The 21,250-nt window shown below is 31.2% G+C and overlaps 1 protein-coding gene across 1 annotated transcript; it reads right to left on the minus strand.

Annotated features, from left to right (window-relative positions):
* Positions 1 to 14,724: 14,724 nt before the first annotated feature.
* ath (ATP-dependent RNA helicase DHX33) lies at positions 14,725 to 20,762 on the minus strand. Its single transcript, XM_088184700.1, has 11 exons — positions 20,435 to 20,762; positions 20,154 to 20,363; positions 19,693 to 19,915; positions 19,446 to 19,630; positions 19,161 to 19,236; positions 18,905 to 19,101; positions 18,536 to 18,834; positions 17,196 to 17,320; positions 16,966 to 17,130; positions 16,775 to 16,903; positions 14,725 to 16,114 (listed from the first exon to the last, which is right to left on the minus strand). Exons 1-11 carry the CDS (start codon positions 20,683 to 20,685, stop codon positions 15,833 to 15,835), a joined length of 2,142 nt encoding a protein of 713 aa, XP_088040826.1. The 5' UTR covers positions 20,686 to 20,762; the 3' UTR covers positions 14,725 to 15,832.
* Between the last annotated feature and the right edge of the window lie 488 nt (positions 20,763 to 21,250).

Below are 21,250 nucleotides of genomic sequence, written 5' to 3' on the forward strand. Positions count from 1 at the left end.
GGGGGAAATCTTTGATTTTCACACTTAACTACTAATTTATATTTTTGGTCAATACCGTTATGATGCTGCAGTTACTATATTTATCAGATATGATAAATAGGACTAGAAAAAAAATCTTGATACAAAAACTTAAAATATATTTAATATAAATAATAATGGATTATCAAACACAATTTTCAATGTTTTTTAGTATTTAAAAAAAGCAATAATTTTTTTTAAATCCATGATAGTCTAAAGACGATATATTGTTGTAAAAAACATAAATAATAATACACCTAAATTGTATTTATTTAGTGGTAACGAATTATCAGTAAACCAATAATTAGCTACAGATTAATACACTATCGGTTATTACGTATGTAAATTATATTAGTATTTACTGCTTATCATAAATTTATTCAGCTGTATCAATTATTTGATGCACTCGTGGGATTAATGGTATTCCCTTTTGTATCGTACGATATAATTGCCTAAATTACGAACAAATTGGTCTGTATGATTACAGTTAATATTAATTCAATTCATAAAATCAAAATCATACAAGTTTAATTAATTATATAGGTGCAAAAATTTTATTATGAAAATATTATATATTAAAAATAAAATATTTTTTTCAATAATTAACTACTTAAATATATATTTACAATCATTTTCATGATTATTTAGTCTGTTTCAGTAAAAATTGAAATGCTTTGATGCGAAAACTAAATAAAGTTTTGTTTTCCATTACGTTGTTAAAAAATTGTTACTTTGTGACGTACTCAAACGCAGGATCTATAAAATTTGAGTATGTCGGTAAACCTAGTATATGGAATAATATATAATACTATGTATTTTCATAGTACATTTTATTCAAAATAGAAGTTCAACTTTTTAGCAGTGTATCTTTATCCAATTTACAACACATCATTATATATGTTGTTTCTAGCGGTCTTGTTGATCCTCAAACGCATAATACATAGTTCAATTACAAATTACGACCTCATCAATATTCAGCCTAGGAGTCCTTATATCTGTAGTGCCTCACATCCATCCAGGATATCCGCACCGTGAATCCATTATATTAATTTATGACCCATTAAATTAATCCCTCGTCTCACATACGCCGTTTTAATATTGAAATATTATTAATTTAATTTATTTTTCGCGGTCATCGTTTTTAAAAAGGTGGTGGAACGCCGCGAGGAGCTTTGTCATTCCGTTCAGAGCGGAGGTCTGGACCCCGTGTCGGTCAACTTACACGCGAGTCATCCGCGTAAATTAAATTTTATGACACGGACGCCTCTGTGCGCCTTTTTCTTTCCCTTTTCACTAGAGATTTTTCCTCGGTGCCATAGAAAGGCCGTAAACGAAAAAAGGTTGCTGAAAAATGTATTCGAACGGAGGTCCGGTGCCCATTTATCACAAAGTACGTTGTCCAATGACGTTGCGTCACGTCTTACATACGCAACTATGGTATATATAATTAACGGCGTATTTTATTTATTTATCCAAGTTATTTCAGACTTGGGAATTTTTTTTATTAATATTTTACATGCCTAGTAAAATAAAGGGCAATTCACAAAAAGCATCATACAATTGAATCATTCATTTCATTTTTAATATAGACTTATTTATCTGAAGTAAAATTTACATTCGTCCTTTGGTACTTGACTATAAAATTAAAATAATTTATTCTTAATACATTGAAAAATAATTGTTAATGTACAGGTAAAAATTTGGAATGATTTTATGTTCAATTATGTACTGATTTTATTTTTATAATTATTTTCTACAAAGCCTCACTTTTTAAAATTTATTGAAACTACTTAATAATAATTCTAATTATGTTTTTATTATTATATAATAATAAACATATATTATAATACGTAATATAAATTAAATTAATTTACAGATAATTTTTAAATCAATAATGAAGATATATTTTATCGCCAAAAAATTATGTCGGTACTACTCATTAAAGAAATTATTTAGAAAATAATTGCTAAATAATTTCTTTAATGAGTAGTACCAACAAGTAATAAAAAGTCCAGCTTATGCATCTCCTTGCCAAAATAAATAAGCATTAAAATGGGTACTATCGTACTGGCACAATTTTCATAGAGCCTTCACTGTTAAAAAAATACTTCACATGAATATTTTTAAATGTTTTGCATTGTTCGCTGCATTTTTCATACCATTGCATTAATAGGGTAGTTCCATGTCAGATGTTTTAAAATATACATTTTTTATTGGAAGCTTTTATTAGAGGTCAAAAATATTTGAATTGCAAAAAATTGTCTACAATTTTCTCAGTTGCTTATCTTTCTCATGGTAATCTAACAACTATATTAATAATCAAGTAAGAGAAAACCCCTTCGCGTAAGAATCGGCAGTTTTTAAAAATCTATGGGGACATTCTATAGAGTTACGTCATAAAATTTTCTGCGTAATTAAATCTCGTTTTTTCAATAATCCAAAAAGGTTTTTTGTCTTTATTTTTGTTTGAAATATGATAAAAATAGCAACAGCTATTGCTGACAATTTTCTCTGTAATTTAGGTATAAATACATAAGCTCGAAATTCCCTCGTAACTCGACTCTCCATTTGCGTCCATTAAAACTAATAATGTATGTTCATTTCATTCATCACACTGATTCTGTATCCGATATGGATGTTTTATTCTATACAGATTACAAATTTTATCAGCATATAGAAAATGTATATAGTAAAGCAACCATGATTTTAAGATAAGTTAAGCAAAATATTGGATTGCGCTCCCATAGGCACTTACATATATTACATTGGGTTTAACTTTTTTTTTTTATTTTTGCAAATGTATACAATACAATTCTATTTTTTCAATTATTTTATATAATGCAGATACCAAACTGGACCATTAAAACTTTTGAATGGACAGCACTATAGCGATTACATATTTTTCAACCGCATTGTGTTAAAAAATCCATTTACCTTTTGTGTACATCGTTTATTCTCCATCTCTCTTTCTCTCTTTCTCTCACACATTCACACATACACACGTTGCTATGTGAGTCGCATTTTTTCCAGCAAACATCCCACAGAAGATATTCCCGTAATTAGAAGGTCTGCGGAATTCGTTTAATTACATAAATCACGGTGCGCGTCGCGATCGAGCACTGCCGCCATAAGGCGTCGGCCATTTTGGGCCGCGTCCGTTCAAGGGAAGGGCCCCAAAGTTAGTTACGACGTCTTTGGCTGTCCCTCCGCAAAGATTCACGGCATTTCGTATTAAACGCCGAGATAAGTGCGTGCCCCCGACTCCTCCCGCGGGAGCCCGAATCGATAGGAGTGGCCCCACCCCACTACCATGTGCCCCACCCTCGGGACCGCCACCTCAATTAAAAGTTTACATTCGGCCGAAAGTTTTAATTAAAGGCGGATTTTTCACCGCCATTTTCACCCATGATTAAGCATCACTTTGACATAACGTTTGCTCTGCTGTCTTATTCTTATCCACCGTTAAATTTTGATAGCAGTTAAATAATCCGACATCAGAATGCTGAAAATAATAACGCAACCATAATTTAAAATGTACCGTAATTAATGCTACTAGCAATAAATGTGCATTTAAATTATTTAAAAAATCTATTATTAAAATAAAATTGTATTACAATAAAAATAGTTTAATAATATGCTCGCCCACGTTAGGTTCAACTCTTTCTTTCGGACATTAAGCTTGATCAAGGGATGCGAAGAGAGAAGCGGTGGCTTCTGCGATCTTCGATGGTCAGAAGTTAGGTCGGCCTCCTCTTGGTCGAAGCTCGTAAGAACTTAGTGAGTCCAAGTTGGAGATCTATTAGAAGTTATGATAACTTTTAGTCTAAAGAGGGTGTTTCAAATGTAAATCTCAAGTTTAAGTGTCAATGGAAGTAATCATTGTCCGCGTACCCGTATTTAAATTAATGACCTCTCCATAATAAAATTTTGTTTTCGCCATTTTTTAGTTCGAGGGCGTACTTAGATATATTATGATCCATCTATTAAGAAGTTTTGTGGCCTTTGAGCAAGTGAACGTGGCAACATCTATGTTTTTACTATGTATTATTTTTTACATTATTTTTTTGTATTGTAATAATAAAATGTATTGTTTATTTTTTAGATCATCGTGACGCTTTGGGGTAATCTATTAGATCGAGATAGTCCTAATTTAATTTAAATAGCCAAACATTTTCCGGCTGATAATCCAAGTAAGTTGGGTGTTGGACATTGATGTTAATTTTATCATTTTTATGTTATGATTGCACATACATATGACTATCTTACTATTATATCATAATCATAAAATTATTTATTTATATTTTCATTGTTAATATTGGCTTAAATATTTCAGGTCCTGTACATATATTTACAATTTAAAAAAAGTGGCATCTATTTAGGCGTCATTTTATATCCCTAATTTGCTTTTTGAAAAGCTATAATATTCAGTTTTTTGTCTCGCTATTACATTTTCCTAACCAATATTTATATCTCCACACAGTGACAGTTTAGTAATGAAGTCGTTGTTCGTATGCCAGTATTATACGATGGTCTGATATTATTTCCATACACGTTCCAAGGCAATTGCTATAGGCTTTTCAGCTGAATGAACCAATCAAGCAACTTGCCGGTTAACTTAACCACTCCGCAATCCTCGGCCAGGGAAACACTACAAATCTCTGGGCAAAAATGAGGAAAATGGGAGAGGAAAAACAGGCATCGTCTAAGCCTCGTTCGAGGTTACTATACTCTTTTATGGAAAGCTCAAGACGGAACATGTGCGATTTTTCTTCGCGGAAAGCGCTCACAGAGGCCCGCTTTCTTTCACGCGTTTTCACATGTAATATATCGAGCTTATATGAATATTTACGATGCAATATCTTTTATGTTGTTCACATGGGCGTCTTCTTTCAGGCTCGGTTTTGAAAACACGACGAGGCGAGCAGCCATTTCGGTTTTGTGTGCACTCGGGCTTAGGGTCGCGAACTAGATACTTGCAGATTAAGGTACGTACAAATATATTTTTTATAAAATATATTTCACTATTTCTTACACGATGTATGTACTTTGTTAGTTTTTTAGTAATAAATTTGATAAATAATTTTCGTGGTTGAAAATAATTATTAAAAATACATATTCTTAATAAAACGTTGCTGACCTGAATCCAAATGAAAGCATTGTTTTATTCTAATTATTTACTTATGTGTCTTCGATTTGCTGAAGAATATATTTACGTGTGTGTGTGTATCTCGATAACTGCATATGAATGGGAGTAAAATAGTGTGTTAATAAATAATTGATTTTAGCACACATTTCGCCGGCCGAACTGTACAAAGGTAAAATACTTACATTGTTTTAATTGGATTATTATACATTTCAAGTTTTCTCTGTGAGCTGAAGATGCCAGTTTTAATCTGTGTCGATTTAGTGTAAGCTCCGCTGGAGACGAGATCATGCTAAATTCTCGAATTTTTAAAGTTCTAACTGCAATTAAAAGTGTAAGTCATTTACTTTTGTCTGCATTCTAGTTAATCATATTTTATTGATTTCATTACAAATTTTACCCCAGTATTTATTTTCAAGAAGATGACCATTTAATGAATCATTTTAGTTAACACTAATAAGATAATAAAAAATACAGTTATAATACATTTCATCAATACATTACAATTTTAGTGTTTGAATAAAAAGTGAGATTTAGTCACCATATAATAAATACATGTTCCTCATTTTGCGTGTATCTCTATTTTGTTTATATTGAACAATATAATCAAATTCTTTATAAATATTATTTATAATCTTAAAGAGAATATTGATTGATGGATTAATCAAATATATATTTTTAATATCTGGTCCTCTATAAATTACGCTTTCCCTTGCGGTCGTCCGCTTTCGCGAATTCTTAACCAAATTCCCACGCGAAATTAATATCCCTAGCTTAGTCTACTTTTTTCTTTCCTTCTTGTCCTCATCATATTTGCCAGTTACGATCTCGAGGGTCCTAAATTAATAAAAAAATGTTTCGATTTTTTTAAATTTACTGATAAAAATAACGTTTGTTCCACATTTTTATTGAATATTAAAAGCTGATTTAATTTTCTATATTGGTAATATATTATATTTTATGTGAAACATTTAAATGAATGTCGATTGCAACGCTAGCAGTTTTGCAAAGGTTGACACAGAGAAGTTTACTTTATCTGGCATCGTAATTTAAACTTTTCTGCTATGCAACCTATTTTATTATACTTTTTCCGTGTATTTATTCTGCGTCTAAATAGCGGTAAATATATTTTTCCAGATACATTTTATTTCAATGGAATGGGGAGAATCTAAGTATTTAATTTTTTTAATTTTCAATGTTGAAAATGGTAATAGTTAAGATAAATAATAATAATAATACAATAATATATTCTATAATATAACTTATTTGTATTGCGTGTCTTATTCAGCCTTACGTCTTTTCATCGGGTCCAGGTCTAAATCCCGACAACCGATTATCTGAATCCAAATTCCATAGACGCCAATCTACCAATATTTTTTTGGCTTAGAGATTCCAACGACATAAAGTTCTTTCCCGATTAGATCTAAAGCGTTGCTGGGGTTGAAGTGAGAATAAAATTCCGAAATAGTGTTCTAGACACACTGTGCAGATTTATTATTTTATAAAACGTTTTTACTGGAAATTAATGTATAAAAATGTTTCTTTTATATTAGTAAAATACTTTTTAATGTACTCTATATAAAAAAGAACCTAATGATGTTTGGGTAGTAGCTTTTTTATCTCACGGTAGACTTGATCGGATTGTGAGCTCGAGTACTCCCAAAACCGTTCTACGTGTACTCCCAAAAACTACCATCCATACTTTAACATTCGCTTTGAAATTTATGGCATCTAATCTTCAAGAGCTGTTCATCTCGGATATTAACCAAGAGGAGTCTGACTCAACTTCAGACCAGCGAAGATCACAGAAGCCGCCGCTTCTCTCTTCACATGGACTGGTCCAGCTCGACGTCCGGAATCCAGAGCAAACACACTTTGGAGACGCGTGCAACCTACGGATGATCTACAGACAACACTTCTTATTGTACAACATATTAAATTAAATTAAACAACAATCTTTGTTGTAACAAAAATTAACCCCTTGACTCGAAAACCCAAACAATACTTATAGGAAAGTATTTTTAATATTTTTAACACCAACCAACCGGTTACTTGGAAGCGTTCAACCGTGCAAAATCAAGTCTGTTGAGAATTTATATTTTGTATAGATACTTTTGATTTTCCTCTTTAAATATTTAATATATAAATAATATATGGGGTCTTTTGAAAATCTCCGATAAGGATGCGATCGGTAGATATATTTATACATATTATTTTTTATACGCCGTCTTCTCGAGTTCACGCAAGCATGGAGTTGATTTATATCTCGGCGAGACACGAAAACTCCTCCGTCGTATCTGGGGAAAATGTAAATCGGCATAAATATGAAGTAAATGATCAACGCGCCGGCGCTTTATTTTATAATATATATTTCACGATTTTATTCTTCAGTTTGGAAAGTTTCAATTGTTAATGTCGTCCCGCTTGTTGCGACAAATATTAGAGGAGGACCGACTCTTTGGATTTATGTGAAAGTTCTTCCGCCCCGAGAAATGTTACACCAAGAGCGTTTGTCTCTTTAATGCTGCTGCTACTGCTGCCTATACATTTATGTACATATATGTATGTAAGTACATATCTACGAGATGTTTATTTCGGAAATGGTATACATCTAATTCTATTATTTGAAAAACAAGACAAAACAAAGCAACATTTTTATTCTACGAGAACATTAATAAATTTAGAAAACAAAGCATTTTATTATGGAACTAACTAAAATGTATTTTGCAACATAGTTACCATGTACTTTCATACATTTTGCTAAGTCGATAGTTTAATATTTGGTAACCGTTTCATAAATAACATTAGTAGTGAGATGATAATCAAAACCATTTAGTTAACCAGTACCTAGTTAATCAGTAGCAACGGATTGCATTCGCTCCTTTTTGTTATGAACGTCAATTATTCCTTCTAACGAAGGAATCTTTTGAAGCAGCAGTTTTTATTTTGTAAGTTTCTGCAACTAAAGTTTCGCATTTTGGCTTTTATCTAAATGAATTTATTTTTTGCTTGCTTTAAAGTTACTATTAAAAAATTTACAGCATCATAAAGAAAAATATCTTGAATTATATGGTTTTAAAAGATTAGTATAATAAAATAACAGATAGCATCAAGTGGTGGTAATTCTGCCAACCCTAATGCTTGTGACGACATGGAAAAAGCAGCTGCTTGCTGGTGAGGCTTTACTAAAAATAACATGTGCTAATTATTGTAACAATATAAAAAGGTTTCAACCATCTGGAAAATTTGTAATAATTTAGAGGTTAATCTAACGAGCATTTTGAACAAACGAAATGACCGTTAAAATTGTTTGGATCAAGAAATCAACCCGTCTGGAAAGTGGGACCACACACAGTTTATTCCAGGGCTGTGGAGTCGGAGTCGGAGTCGGAGTCGGAGTCGGAGTTGAAGTCGTGGAGTCGTGGTGTTTTGGCCGGAGTTGGAGTCGGAGTCGGAGTCGTGAAAAATGAGCGACTCCGAGCATTTTTTAAATTATGAAATTTATGAATTTTTAATTGCGTAATAATGAATGTGTACAGCGTATGAATATTAAACGTGTAGAGAAACACCAAAAATACCTGATAAAATTAAACTTTTTTGAGTCGGAATCGAAGTCGGAGTCGGAGTCGGAGTGGAGTCGTGTTGTTGGTAAATATCGGAATCGGAGTCGGAGTCGGAGTCGTGTTTTTTTTTTAACGACTCCACAGCCCTGGTTTATTCACAACAATGAAAGAGATATCTCGTGAGCAAACAATTTCATTATTAATTGTAAAAATTGCACGTACCACCTAATAACACACTTTTTAAAAAAAACTACTCTTTGTTAGGAAAGGCAGTCCAACATTTTTTTCTTATTAATAAATCCACTGCGGTCCAATTTATTTAATCACGTTTATAGTTGATTTTATATGCAATATTTAGCTGCATTTTTACTAACAATATATAAGAAACTGACATAGTTTTTATTCTTATTAAATTGTAATTTAACAAAACATTAGTGTAGAAATAACTAGATATTTGACACATAATCAAAATATCAAATCGTTGTATGAAAAACAAAGTAAGTGTACTCAAAATACGACATATATAACAACGCATCAATCGTAAATAATATTAGAAGAAAAGAAAAAGTTTTAAGTTTCACTTCTATTTTTTAAATCAATATTTATAATCTAGAACTAAAAACTCGTTATAAATCAATGTAGTGAGTATATTGTATCAAAATCAATAATAATAAAATAGTTTTTAATATTTTAGTATTTTAAAGGAAAATAACTGAAATGTATTACTTCTTTAAGATACTGATTTTTTTGTATACATATTATATTTTTGTAATACCTGTTTGCCCTACCAGAAGTTTGAGTGTCTACTGTTATACACAAAATTATAATATAAAGTGTTAAGCATAAATACACAGTTTCAAGAATACTTCTTGAAAATTACCAACTTGAATTTCAAACGCGTACTCGGCGCGAAACGGATAAGTCCCGTAGATCCCTCCAAAACACGCAAGCGTAGCGCCAGTCGTAGCTCGTAGCATTCTTTGTCTAGCCAAGAATCTAATTTACGACAGGGGGTGTGAAAAGCTCTCTTATCCATTATCCCGTCGTGTTCCACTTTCACCCTCTATTTATGCGTCTTTCTCACATGAACTAAAACTAAGTGCGTTTAAAGTCAATACCTAAGCCTCCTAGGGATCCCGAAAGTCTGGTTAGGTTTTTATAGCAGATAGTAATTCCTAGATTGGTCCTAATCTTGGCAGAAGATACGATTAAACTGCTTCTAATAAAAAAGCAAGGATGCTTTAGTATACGATCTTTTAACGGCGATAATTGTAATTACTAATTAAATACCATAAAATAAATATTTTTTATATATATGTAAAATAGTATTATTATATTTCTATTTTTGAACACAGTCAATGAACACTATTTCAGAAAATTAACAGATGAGCGTAAAACTTTCTGCACAGAAACTAATAACAGTTTACAAAGCCTCACAAAAATAAAAGCGTGTGCAGCGAAGTTTGCAATCTCTTCTGTATAAAAAAACCGATAAAAAATGATCATAATTTTTCCAAATTATATCAATTTTTCTAGTGTAGAAGGCAAAGCATATTTGGACATACCAAAATATTTAGGAATTTATTAAAACAGTTTTTAAAAAATAATTAAATTTATCATAAAAAATGATTAAAAATAATTAAATTTATCATAAAAAATTAATTAGTGCTTTTATAAATCGATATATTATTCTATAGTTTCGGGTCTATGGGTATATGGCTATAATTCTGTTTTACATAACTTAGTAATTTACTAGCTCGAAAATATTATTATTTGAGTTGCCGCTAAAAATGTCGATACCCAGGTCGATGGTTTCAATCGCTCATTTTAACAGTGCGAGCGAAGTAGCGAGCTCTGCTCTTTATTTCATAACAGACACACAATATTAAGTAAGAATTATGCACAATTAGAGCATATGATCCCGTTTCATCCCGTATCATAAAAATATAGATACCCTTTGAAGGAAAAATTCAGTTTAAGACCAATGACTGTCTAGTATCGCACTATTCAGCCCTAACACCTCGCGGTTCGTCCATGTCCCGATGAAAAATTTTACAATAAACTTACACTCGTAAATTTAAGATTATTGACTTATTTGCATAAGTTAAAAATTGAATATTAGCGAAATGTGTTTAACAGAAGTTTTTTTACCATTAATAAATTGAAATTGGCAAAATTAGCTTAAACACAAAGCCAATAAACGCATTGAAAGTTTTGTCGATGTATGAGTGCAACGCTTGGAATACACTCGGATGTCGACACATTGTCGACTTACGAGCACAAAGGGTTAACTATATTCGAAAGACACAGAAAATTACAAAGACATTACCTTATCCTTCGGCGTGACGGGTAGGGTAGTGGGGGCGGAGCGCATCGACGCGGCGACGGTAAGGACGCCAGCGCCGCGCCGCGCCGATGCAACTAAACACCATTATAAACACTAATTTGAATTATACACTGCTTAATTCTAACACATACACTAAATTACACTATCACTTTATAATTAAAAACATCGAAAGGGATATTATTATAAACGAAAACACTTATTCGACAAAAATGTAACACGACCGTTAATGACAATTGTCATATAGCTACTGATTTTTTTTTAAATATTTCGAGATGCACAAACAAGTTCAAACTAGGTCAAGGTTATGCTTCATGGATAATAAACCATAAGGATTAAAATGTCGTGCATCTCAGATTACAAAAAAAATATTTTTTATCAAAGGTTGACAATTTGTCTAGTTTTAAAATATTTATCTCTAATTCCAATTATTTTAATGCAAGTTGTTATTTTTAGAATATCTATCTCTCGTCGTTATTCCGTTGAAAATAGTGAAAAAAATATATTTTTATTACATATTGATAATATGGGAATCAGCGGCGTGCGGTTAGGGAGGGGGAGAAAACTATATTTTTAAATTTATTTACTTTATTTTATAAACATATTATGTATTTATTTTTTGAAAATTAATTTTATTCCACGCTCCTTCTTACAAAAGTCAACAATAACCACATCGTATAATAAATTGTCTTTCTTTAATTTGTCGAAAAGTTTTTTCGATTGATATTAATGCAAGAGCTGACAATCTATTCTCACTTTGACTATTTCTATTGAATGTTTTAATTCTGTTTATTGTCCAAAATGATCTTTCTAATGAAGCACTTGTCGCCGGTATGGTAAAAAATAATTTTAATAAATTAAATACTTACGTTAATGTCGGCCGGTCAAAAGAGCGTGCGTCAAATGAGCGCCGTCATATGAGCGCTGCATTATACGCTTACAAAAGTAGCGCGCTGTAACAAAATACCGTACGTCAAATGCGCAGACAGTCATACGAGCGCTTGAAAAAAGAGAGCACGACATAAGAGCGCAAAAATAATTGGAAAAAATCAAGTAATGAATATTTTAGGAATTAGGTATACAAAATATAAGTAAATTGTAAGAAATTTACAAAGGCGGTATTTAATGTGCCAGAGTGTAATGACGATTAAAATGATTAGCCAATGCAAACATTATTATTTATTAATTATTATATACATACGAAAGTATGGCTCCCCATCTCCATACGTACGATATACATATATTTTTATTAAAATGCTGATTTTGAATTTATCATTCAATTTGTTTTATAATGTTTCATTAAATTGACAAATACTTATCAACTCGACTTGCAATGAATGCGTACAGTTATAGGGCAGGTATATGGCCCGCCAGACTTTTTTTTCGTTCATTTTAGACTACTATACTTTTTCGTGAGTAGCGAAAGCAAGCGCAATATAAATTTTAAGCGCAAAGTGTAAGATAAATAAAATCATCTGAAAATAAATGTGATTGCAAAGGGTTTAAACATTAATTTTGCCGAATTCATTTTAGTCATATTATATAATTATCAAAAAGGAAGTTAGTTTTTTAAATACCTAATTGTAACCCTTTACAAAAAAGGTTCACCGCTGTCCAGGTGCATACCAATGCATGACATTGGTGAATGACACGGACGATACGCACTCGTTTAAAATTATTTTTACGATATTACAACTTAAAGTAGTAATTAGTGAATATGTAAAAAAAATTTCGAGTACTTTTTTATTAGTCTGATATTTAGTTTTAATGTGTTATTACTAGAGACCTAGATTTTTCGCGATTAAGATAAAACTATTATTTTGTGAATTTCATGCTTTGTCCATTCCAAAAAGGGTAGTATGTATACAAATAGAACAGTTAGAAAAAAATATAAATCCGTCTAATATTTATTCTTTTTAAATTTCTCACAATTTTGTATATCTAATTTCTAAAATATTCATTACTTGATTTTCTTCAAGTATTTTTGCGCTCTTATGACGCGCTCTTTTTTGACGAACGCTCTTATGACTGTCTGCGCATTTGACGTACGCTATTTTGTTACAGCGCTACTTTGGTAAACGCTCTAATGACGCAGCGCTTATAATGCAACGCTCTTTTGACGCACGCCCATTTGTCCGCGCTCATTTGTGATGTTGCCTCCGTTAATCTATCTCTTAGTTCATTTTTAATAATCACATTATTAATACAATTTATAGATTTCAAATGGAATTCTGGTGAGGAATATATATGAATAAGTTCACTTTTCAACCTCATAAAATTAAAAAAAGTTCCATACGAGCGTTGAAGTGATATAAAAAGTGTTTCTGTAAAAACGTTTTCGTATTAATTAAGTATAAATTAATTAAGAAATTATTTCGTATAATTAATTAAGAAATAGTTTCAAGTATTTCGGAATATCAAGCTTTATACCTCAATTTCAGACCTTCTATATTATCATCGTGATTTATTTCTCTATGTAACTCTTTAATCCTGACTTTGTCCGATTATGAGTCAAACAAATATGGAGTTAGGACAAATATCTCTAAAAATTTTTTGAACTTCATTATGCTCCCCAGACATTACAGCCGCTCCGTCATAAGTTTGAGCGATTAATTTTTCTGTAAATCCAAATTTCACCAAGGTTATATGAACATGATCGAAAAGAGCATCAGCTGTTCTATTAGAACTTATATCGATAAATCCGACAAATCTCTCTTGAATGATATCATTCCCGTCTACGTATCTAAAAACGTTTGATAGCTGTGCTTTACGGCTGATATCTGTAGATTCATCTACAATTATAGAAATGAATGTCGATAAACGTATTTCAGCTTGTATCTCATCTAACAATACTTTTGAAATCGAAGATATTAAGTCATTTTGAATATGATTTGACACTCCTTTAAAAACATTCGAGTTGTCCAAATGATTTTTTTAATAATGTGTCTAGTTCGCTTAGAAAATACAATAATTTAACATAGTTCCCTCCATTTACGGTATTATTATTTTCATAATGTCTTCGAAAAAAAGTTTTCAAAAATAAATAAAAAATAATAATTTAGACAGTCAATATTTAATTGAAAAAGATTAAAAAAATTGCCGAAAAAATACACAGATTCAAAATGTTAACCGCATCAACGGTTGATTATTAGGTAAATTAAAAAAATGAATAAATGATAAAAATATTTAATTTTTAGAATCGTATTACAATCAGAAGGCATGCGCTGCATCTACCGCATGTATGGACCGCACGCCACTGAGGTACATATATCCTTCCGCTCTGTCGATTCCTTCTTCTTGCACTAGGTCTACCGTACTGACCATCAAAGAAACAGCTTTTTCCCGGGAGGGAGGCAAAAGTTGGCCAGTAAGTGGTCGTTTTTTAATATTTCGATTGCATTAACATGTATATTATTTCATTAAATTACACGAATTGTTCAAGCCAACTTCAAGGTGTTGCGAATTTTTCTGTTAAATAGCTCCCTATTTATTATATAATATTTAAGTTGAAATTAAACAACCATATGCATCATTAACTGGTACTATTATGAAATTATTACTACCATCTACAATCTTCAAGAATACAATAATACCAAATTTCAGTTATGAAAAAATAAATAAAACATGTTAATGAATATTTTATCAAAAGGCAAAAATGTTTTAATAATTGTTTATTATTTACGAATTTATTATTTATAATAGTATTACATTTATTTATAACGATCAAATCTCTGATTTACAATTAACAACACATATTATAGCAAACTATTTTTAAAGAGAAACTTGAGGCACTGTTGAAAGTTTGAGCAAACTTTACATTCCAGGTGATGTTGTCGTTAGGTAGAATCTAACAAACTACATAACCTTATCATGCAATGCTTTACGCTTACATGTTATATAAACCTTTTTACAAAAATATTGTTTATTTATATCAATAATAAAAATTTTGTCTCGTTATCATATATTTTTTTATAATAAAATACATAAAACAGAACTGTGGTCTTTGTTTTATTCAATAACCCTTTGTCTATTATGCAACACTATTGGTAAATTTATAACGACGATTTGAATCGCTGCTATGATATATCTTTACATGACAGGCAAATGTTTAACTGGGTAAGTAAACAAGAAACTCGTACATTATAATAGTTGCAAATAACAATTTCAGATGTTAAAAAGACATTTATATAGCACCCATCTTACACAGTTTAAGAGGTATTTCTGGTTCGATAAAAAAAGTAGTTATTTTATGCATCTATTCGAGATTGATTGATTACATAACAAATAAATGAGAACATCCTCTATAATAATAGTTTTTAAGATAACAAATCACATATAATATTATAAAATATATGAATAATGACTAAAAAAATAATACATATGATAACATTCATATGTATCAAGAGATTGTTATAAATGGCACAAAATCTAATACATATAACGACTATGCCTTATTCTCAATTATTTATATTACAGTAAAATATCTGAGAAGTGAAATTGAATTGTAAAAATCATATACAAAAGTATAGCTAACGCATCAAAAAAACACAATAATATGTGCAAAAATAATAAAACGCAAATATATTTTAAAGCCAATTCACTTCACGCTGCTCGTCAGATTAATGTGTATTTTTATAAGAAATTTCTAATATATACAAATATCACAGACTTCTTATAAATATACAATTTGTTACACATTATAAAATGCAAAAATATTTAACAGTAACGAACACATGTCACATATATCTTATAACACAATCTGGTTCAATGTAAGATCCGACACTTTCTGGCAAATTCAGGAACTACTTGGTACAACCACTCAGATTCAATAATCGATAACCCATTAATGTATGTCCTTTGAGTGCTTATCAGTTCGGTGTAGAGCAAGCACTGGGGCGGCGGAGACATACCGTGTAAGACTGACGACGGATGAATCGCTGTGGCCATGCCGGAAGCTGTCATGTAACGACCGGCTCCGTTCACGTTTGCGCCGTTTCTCACCCATGCCAAATTCACAAACATACCAGCAATCAAACATTTGAAAACCTGAAAACAATATAATTATTTAAAACAACTTTTGAGGTTTTGTCAGCCAGTTGGATGCCGGCAGAGATGTTTAAAACAAAAGTATGTCTTCCGTGTGATCCTTAATAGGCGAAACTATTGTGGTCGCTTACTGAATGTCGACAAAAGATATCAGTAACAAAGTATTCGGTGTGTGAGACAATGAGTATTATTCGTCGTGTGTTATGAAGATCATAAATAAATTACATAAGTACTACGGTAAAATAGATTTTATGGATATTAACGCTAATTATCTTTGAAAGTGTGACTATTGTGAATTTAGTCGTTTTTTAAATTCCTGTGTGTTACGAAATAACGATTTCTCTTATGTAACATATTTTTGATTGATAATTGATTTCCACGTGGTAATTATGTGAGAACATGTTTACTACATTTACTACTGCTTTGGATTCCAATATCATGTTATATTTTACATGGATTTCCAATACCTTTTTACTAACAACACTATTGAATCATACACTGTTATATCAAACGCTTTGTGGTTTGTCTCACATGTGATCAATAGTAATTCTGTTCATCCAAAAGCTGCATTAACACTCACTCAGAGTCTCTTCACTGAGCGTAATAAAGGTAACCTATTGAGTCATGATTTAAGAAATAAATAAAAATGTTATTACGAACCTGCTCATTTGCCGTACCACACGACGAAAGCTGCAGCTTATGTCTTACACATAACTCAGAAAGTTGCTGCCTTACATTTTGAGCATACGTCAAATTTCTGAGATTCAAGAAATTGTCTTTACAATATTGCTGCAAAAATAAAATTATATACTCGCAATAATAATAATTAATACATAGATCATTAGTTATACCTTTTTCAACGGCGCATTACTAAAAGATTTATAAACATTCAGCAATGTGATATGATCACCTAATGGAGATACAAATTTAGCTTTTGCTATAGCTGCCGCTTCCCTTTTACTAACCGGACTATGAAAAACACCTTCACTGGACAGCAACGCGACAATGGTTAAAGCCTGTAAATCAAATACATTGTTTAATCATATCACAGTAACAATCTGAATACAAATAAGATACATACTTCTTCTAAGCAACCAAATTCTGGAGCATTCAAGAGTATTTTCGCCAATTTCGGATCAATTGGAAACGCTGACATTTTCTTACCATTTGGCGTTAAAGTCATAGTATTATTTCCAGTAATGGCGCCTAAAATTATAACGTAAATATAATTAATATGTATCAGTATTTCAGTATTAATACAGAATTATTTCGAAATTTTTATAACATAGTTTATTTATTATGATAAAGTTATTTAACTATTCGCAAGTCTTGTATAATAGTTGTATTTTTAACCTATTTTACTTAGCTGAAATTTGTTTGTGTCAAACACACAAAAAGTAAACATCAGCACAAAATCTTTTTAGGATTAAGACTTATTTGTGTATGTTGTTTTCAAAAAGTAAATAACAAAAATAGTATTTTTATAAACAGTGGGATGACAAGCTATTGAATAAATTTTAAATGATACACAATACTACAAAGTAGCAATTCGACTACAAGGTATGAGCCTTGGCCCCCACAAGGGGGGGTCTGGCGGAGTCCTAGCTCCGAGGCCCAGGTTCGCGAAAGGGCCTGACACTGATCGAATATTTTAAATTGTTTTTTGTTATTAGCAAATATTTTTCAAGAGACAAAATTAGTTTCCGATATTTTCGGAGAACAAACAGTTACAGAAAATAAAATAAAAGTTGTTGAAAGCGAATAACATTATAGAATTTCTATATTTTTCCTGCTTTAGATTTTATTATTAACGATTTGAAGTACAGATTTGAAGCAGCGAATAAAATAAGCAAATCGTTTTCAACAATTTTCCATATTCACAATTTAAACGGTAACTAAATATCAATGAATGGAGCAACGTTGATAAATTTTTGACAAAGAATTATTAGACGATTTATTAGAAAAACTCTTTTATTTGAAAAAAAATCATAAAGCAATTTTCGGCCCTGAAAAAAAGATGAAAAATGCAGGGTATATTTGTAAATATATGTATTGATCTAAAATTATTTTGCACAATTCCAATCACTGTTTCGACAGCAAAAAGATAATTTAATAAGTTAAGTAATAATACGTTGTACATAGATTTAATACTAGAAATAGAGAATAAGGACAGCTGTAAAAAGACGAGTACGGCCAGGGGAATATTGTATTGAGATGTGAATTTGTATAATAATATTCCTAGGACAATTCGCAAAACTAAAAATAAAGAAACACTTTCTTGCATTAAGAAATAAATTATAGCATTAAAGTATTTCTGTTTATGTCATTTTTATATGCATGTTTTGTTTATATTTGTTTAGTGTATAAACAATTAGCTATATTAGCTAAATAAATTAATAAATTTAATAACTAAATACATACCCAATTGTTTGAGTAAATTTATCGCTCCTTTCAAAGCCTCTTCAGGAGGTTTGTCTATCATGTCAAAAGTCATTGGGTCGACATTCAGTGTTAATAACTGGAGTATAGTCGGCGCCAACGGACAACGTAGAATATCAGGCTGAGTATGCTGAGTCAATTTTTCAAAGTGACTTGCTGTATATAAACGATAACAACGACCAGGCGAGTCTCTTCCTGCCCGCCCTGTCCTTTGCCAGCAAGCGGCTTGAGAACATGGCTCAACGCGTAAGAATTCAGCACCTGTCGTTGAGCAGTAACGCCTGAAACAATTTAAGAACTAGACTTTCTATCTACAAGGTATACATACATACATATAAATATGCAACACACCTAGATTTAACAACTCCAGTGTCAATTATATGCTTAATGTTTGGTATAGTGATAGAAGTTTCAGCTATGTTTGTCGCCAAGACTACTTTCCGGATTGTGGGAGGTGTCAGTTTCCAAGCATCGAGCTGTTGAGTCGGAGGAAGACCAGCATATAACAGACAAACTCTAATAGTACTATTATTGTTCTTTGCCGTTTCCTAAGACACAAAAAATATTAGCTACTAAAATAGCGACACTGAAATAGCCATTATCATACCTTAGCTATCTGTCTTATACTATAAGCAAGACTCTCTATTTCTTCTTGTCCGGTGAGAAATACTAAAATATCTTGACTGAAATAATAAAGATAATAGTTCTGTTAGCATTCATGTTCAACTATACAAAACCACTTGATTCAAATGGCTGTTATAATTTAACAATTGCCATATAAAGGTTTAGATTGCCGCTACTGTGCCAATTGCTCAGACTATATCTTGAGCAGATCGCGACTCGTTCATTGGTGAGTCTAATATTTTAATATAAAAATAATCAAATTAATTACTTGATCGGTGTTTCTTTATGCAATTGAAAAACTGTACATAAAGCCAAGTGTTGATAATCATCCGATTTCTTCTTGATGTGATAAACCGTAACTGGATGTGTACGTCCTTCGAGATATATCACAGGACATTTATCCAAATAGTTACTAAACAGATCGACATTCATAGTAGCCGACATAACAATTATCTATAATAATGATATTACAATTAAATCATTATTTAATTAATTCTAGCCAATGTGATACATACCTTTAATACTGTCAAATTCTTTTTGAATCTTTCTTTCTGCGCTTGTTTAACTATTCCAAACAAAACATCAGTACTGACAGTCCTCTCGTGAGCTTCGTCGAGGACCAACACAGAATATGACTTCAAAAGCGGATCAAGCATTGCCTCTCTGAGAAGCATACCATCCGTCATATATTTAACTTTAGTTTTGTGAGATGTTACGTCTTCAAAACGCACGCAGTATCTAAAATAAATATTTATTTTAAGTAGGGTTGAAATGTGGATTATTTTTTTTGTCTAATAGAATTGCCTAATTTTGATAATTTAAAGCCTTTTTACATTATCGTTAAGATCCAATAACGCAAATATGCATCATTTGTAAATATATCATTATTTATAATTATATTTTTTTATCTATTAAAAGCATTAGCGATCCACGATTTAAATATAAGATTATATATATATTATAAATCGAATCCTACCCAACAATTTCGCCTACTTGTGTACTCATCTCCTGTGCCACTCTCATAGCAATCGTTATAGCAGCTACCCTTCTGGGCTGAGTTATACCTATCATCCCAGTGCCTTCCATTCGCACTTCGTGTATCATTTGCGGTATTTGAGTCGTCTTACCACTCCCAGTCTCCCCGATCACTATCATAGTCTTATTCTTCTTAATCTCCTCTAACAATCTACACAAAAAGTTGAATAAAATCACTGTTTTATCATAGAAAAATATATAAAATTAAGTAAAATAAATCACCGTCTTCTAACTCCATAAACAGGTAATTTTTTACGTTGTTCTAAAAGTGAAAGGCGAGGTGGAGTACTGTTTTTCTCTTTTGGAGCTTTCGAGCTTTCGCCATTATTACTATGTCCGTTGGTCACGTTGCTCATGTGGTTTATGAGTTTCAGCTTCTTTTTCTTGGTTTGGTTTTGGTTCTTCGTGCGCTTTAAGGAGAAATTGTTCTTTTGCTTGTTACCATTCAGCGTCATGTTGTATTTGGAGTCCATTTTTGAAGCAGTAGTGAAAGTCACATGGCAAGTGCGTATGTTTAGAGAACCTCACGTCAAGCGCAAATGTCAAATGAGTAACGAGCGCTCGAAGTAACGAACGACTCCATATAACGAATATCGAATGATTACAATTTTGTATTTATATTTAATAGATACCTTTTTTATCATTACGAGTTATTATGGCACTTTTATTGTTATAAATGTTTAAAATAAAATTACATTAAATATTAATGATTATAAGTTTGTTAGGAAAATATTTTCAGTGTTATTTTTTGAATCTTAACTTTTTTTAATTAAAACCATATTCAAATTTTTGCGCTTTTATATACTAATTTGGAATTTGATTCTTTATTTTTTAATTTTTTTATAATGATATATATTGAAATATTAAATTAAATATGTACATATATAAAGCCAATATGCACCCTTTTTTGTAACGTTCAAAGCAATGAAGAAACTAACGTTCAAAACAATGCGTCGTTGACGATCCATCTTTACTGTTAACGATCAATTGAAGGAAAATGATAATTCAGAGCAATGCACAACAATTCTGAAGCATGCA

This window comes from Plectrocnemia conspersa, unplaced genomic scaffold (genome assembly GCF_051122295.1).
Source record: "Plectrocnemia conspersa isolate PC_06_02 unplaced genomic scaffold, ASM5112229v1 ptg000004l, whole genome shotgun sequence".
Classification (NCBI taxonomy): domain Eukaryota; kingdom Metazoa; phylum Arthropoda; class Insecta; order Trichoptera; family Polycentropodidae; genus Plectrocnemia; species Plectrocnemia conspersa.

Coding starts and splice junctions, on each gene's coding strand:
- ath (XM_088184700.1), bottom strand. CDS start 20,685: ATGGACTCCAAATACAACATGACGCTGAATGGTAACAAGCAAAAGAAC. Junction 20,364..20,434: donor GTTTATGGAGTTAGAAGACG/GTGATTTATTTT, acceptor CTTTTTGTGTAG/ATTGTTAGAGGAGATTAAGA. Junction 17,321..18,535: donor AAATTTACTCAAACAATTGG/GTATGTATTTAG, acceptor TTATAATTTTAG/GCGCCATTACTGGAAATAAT.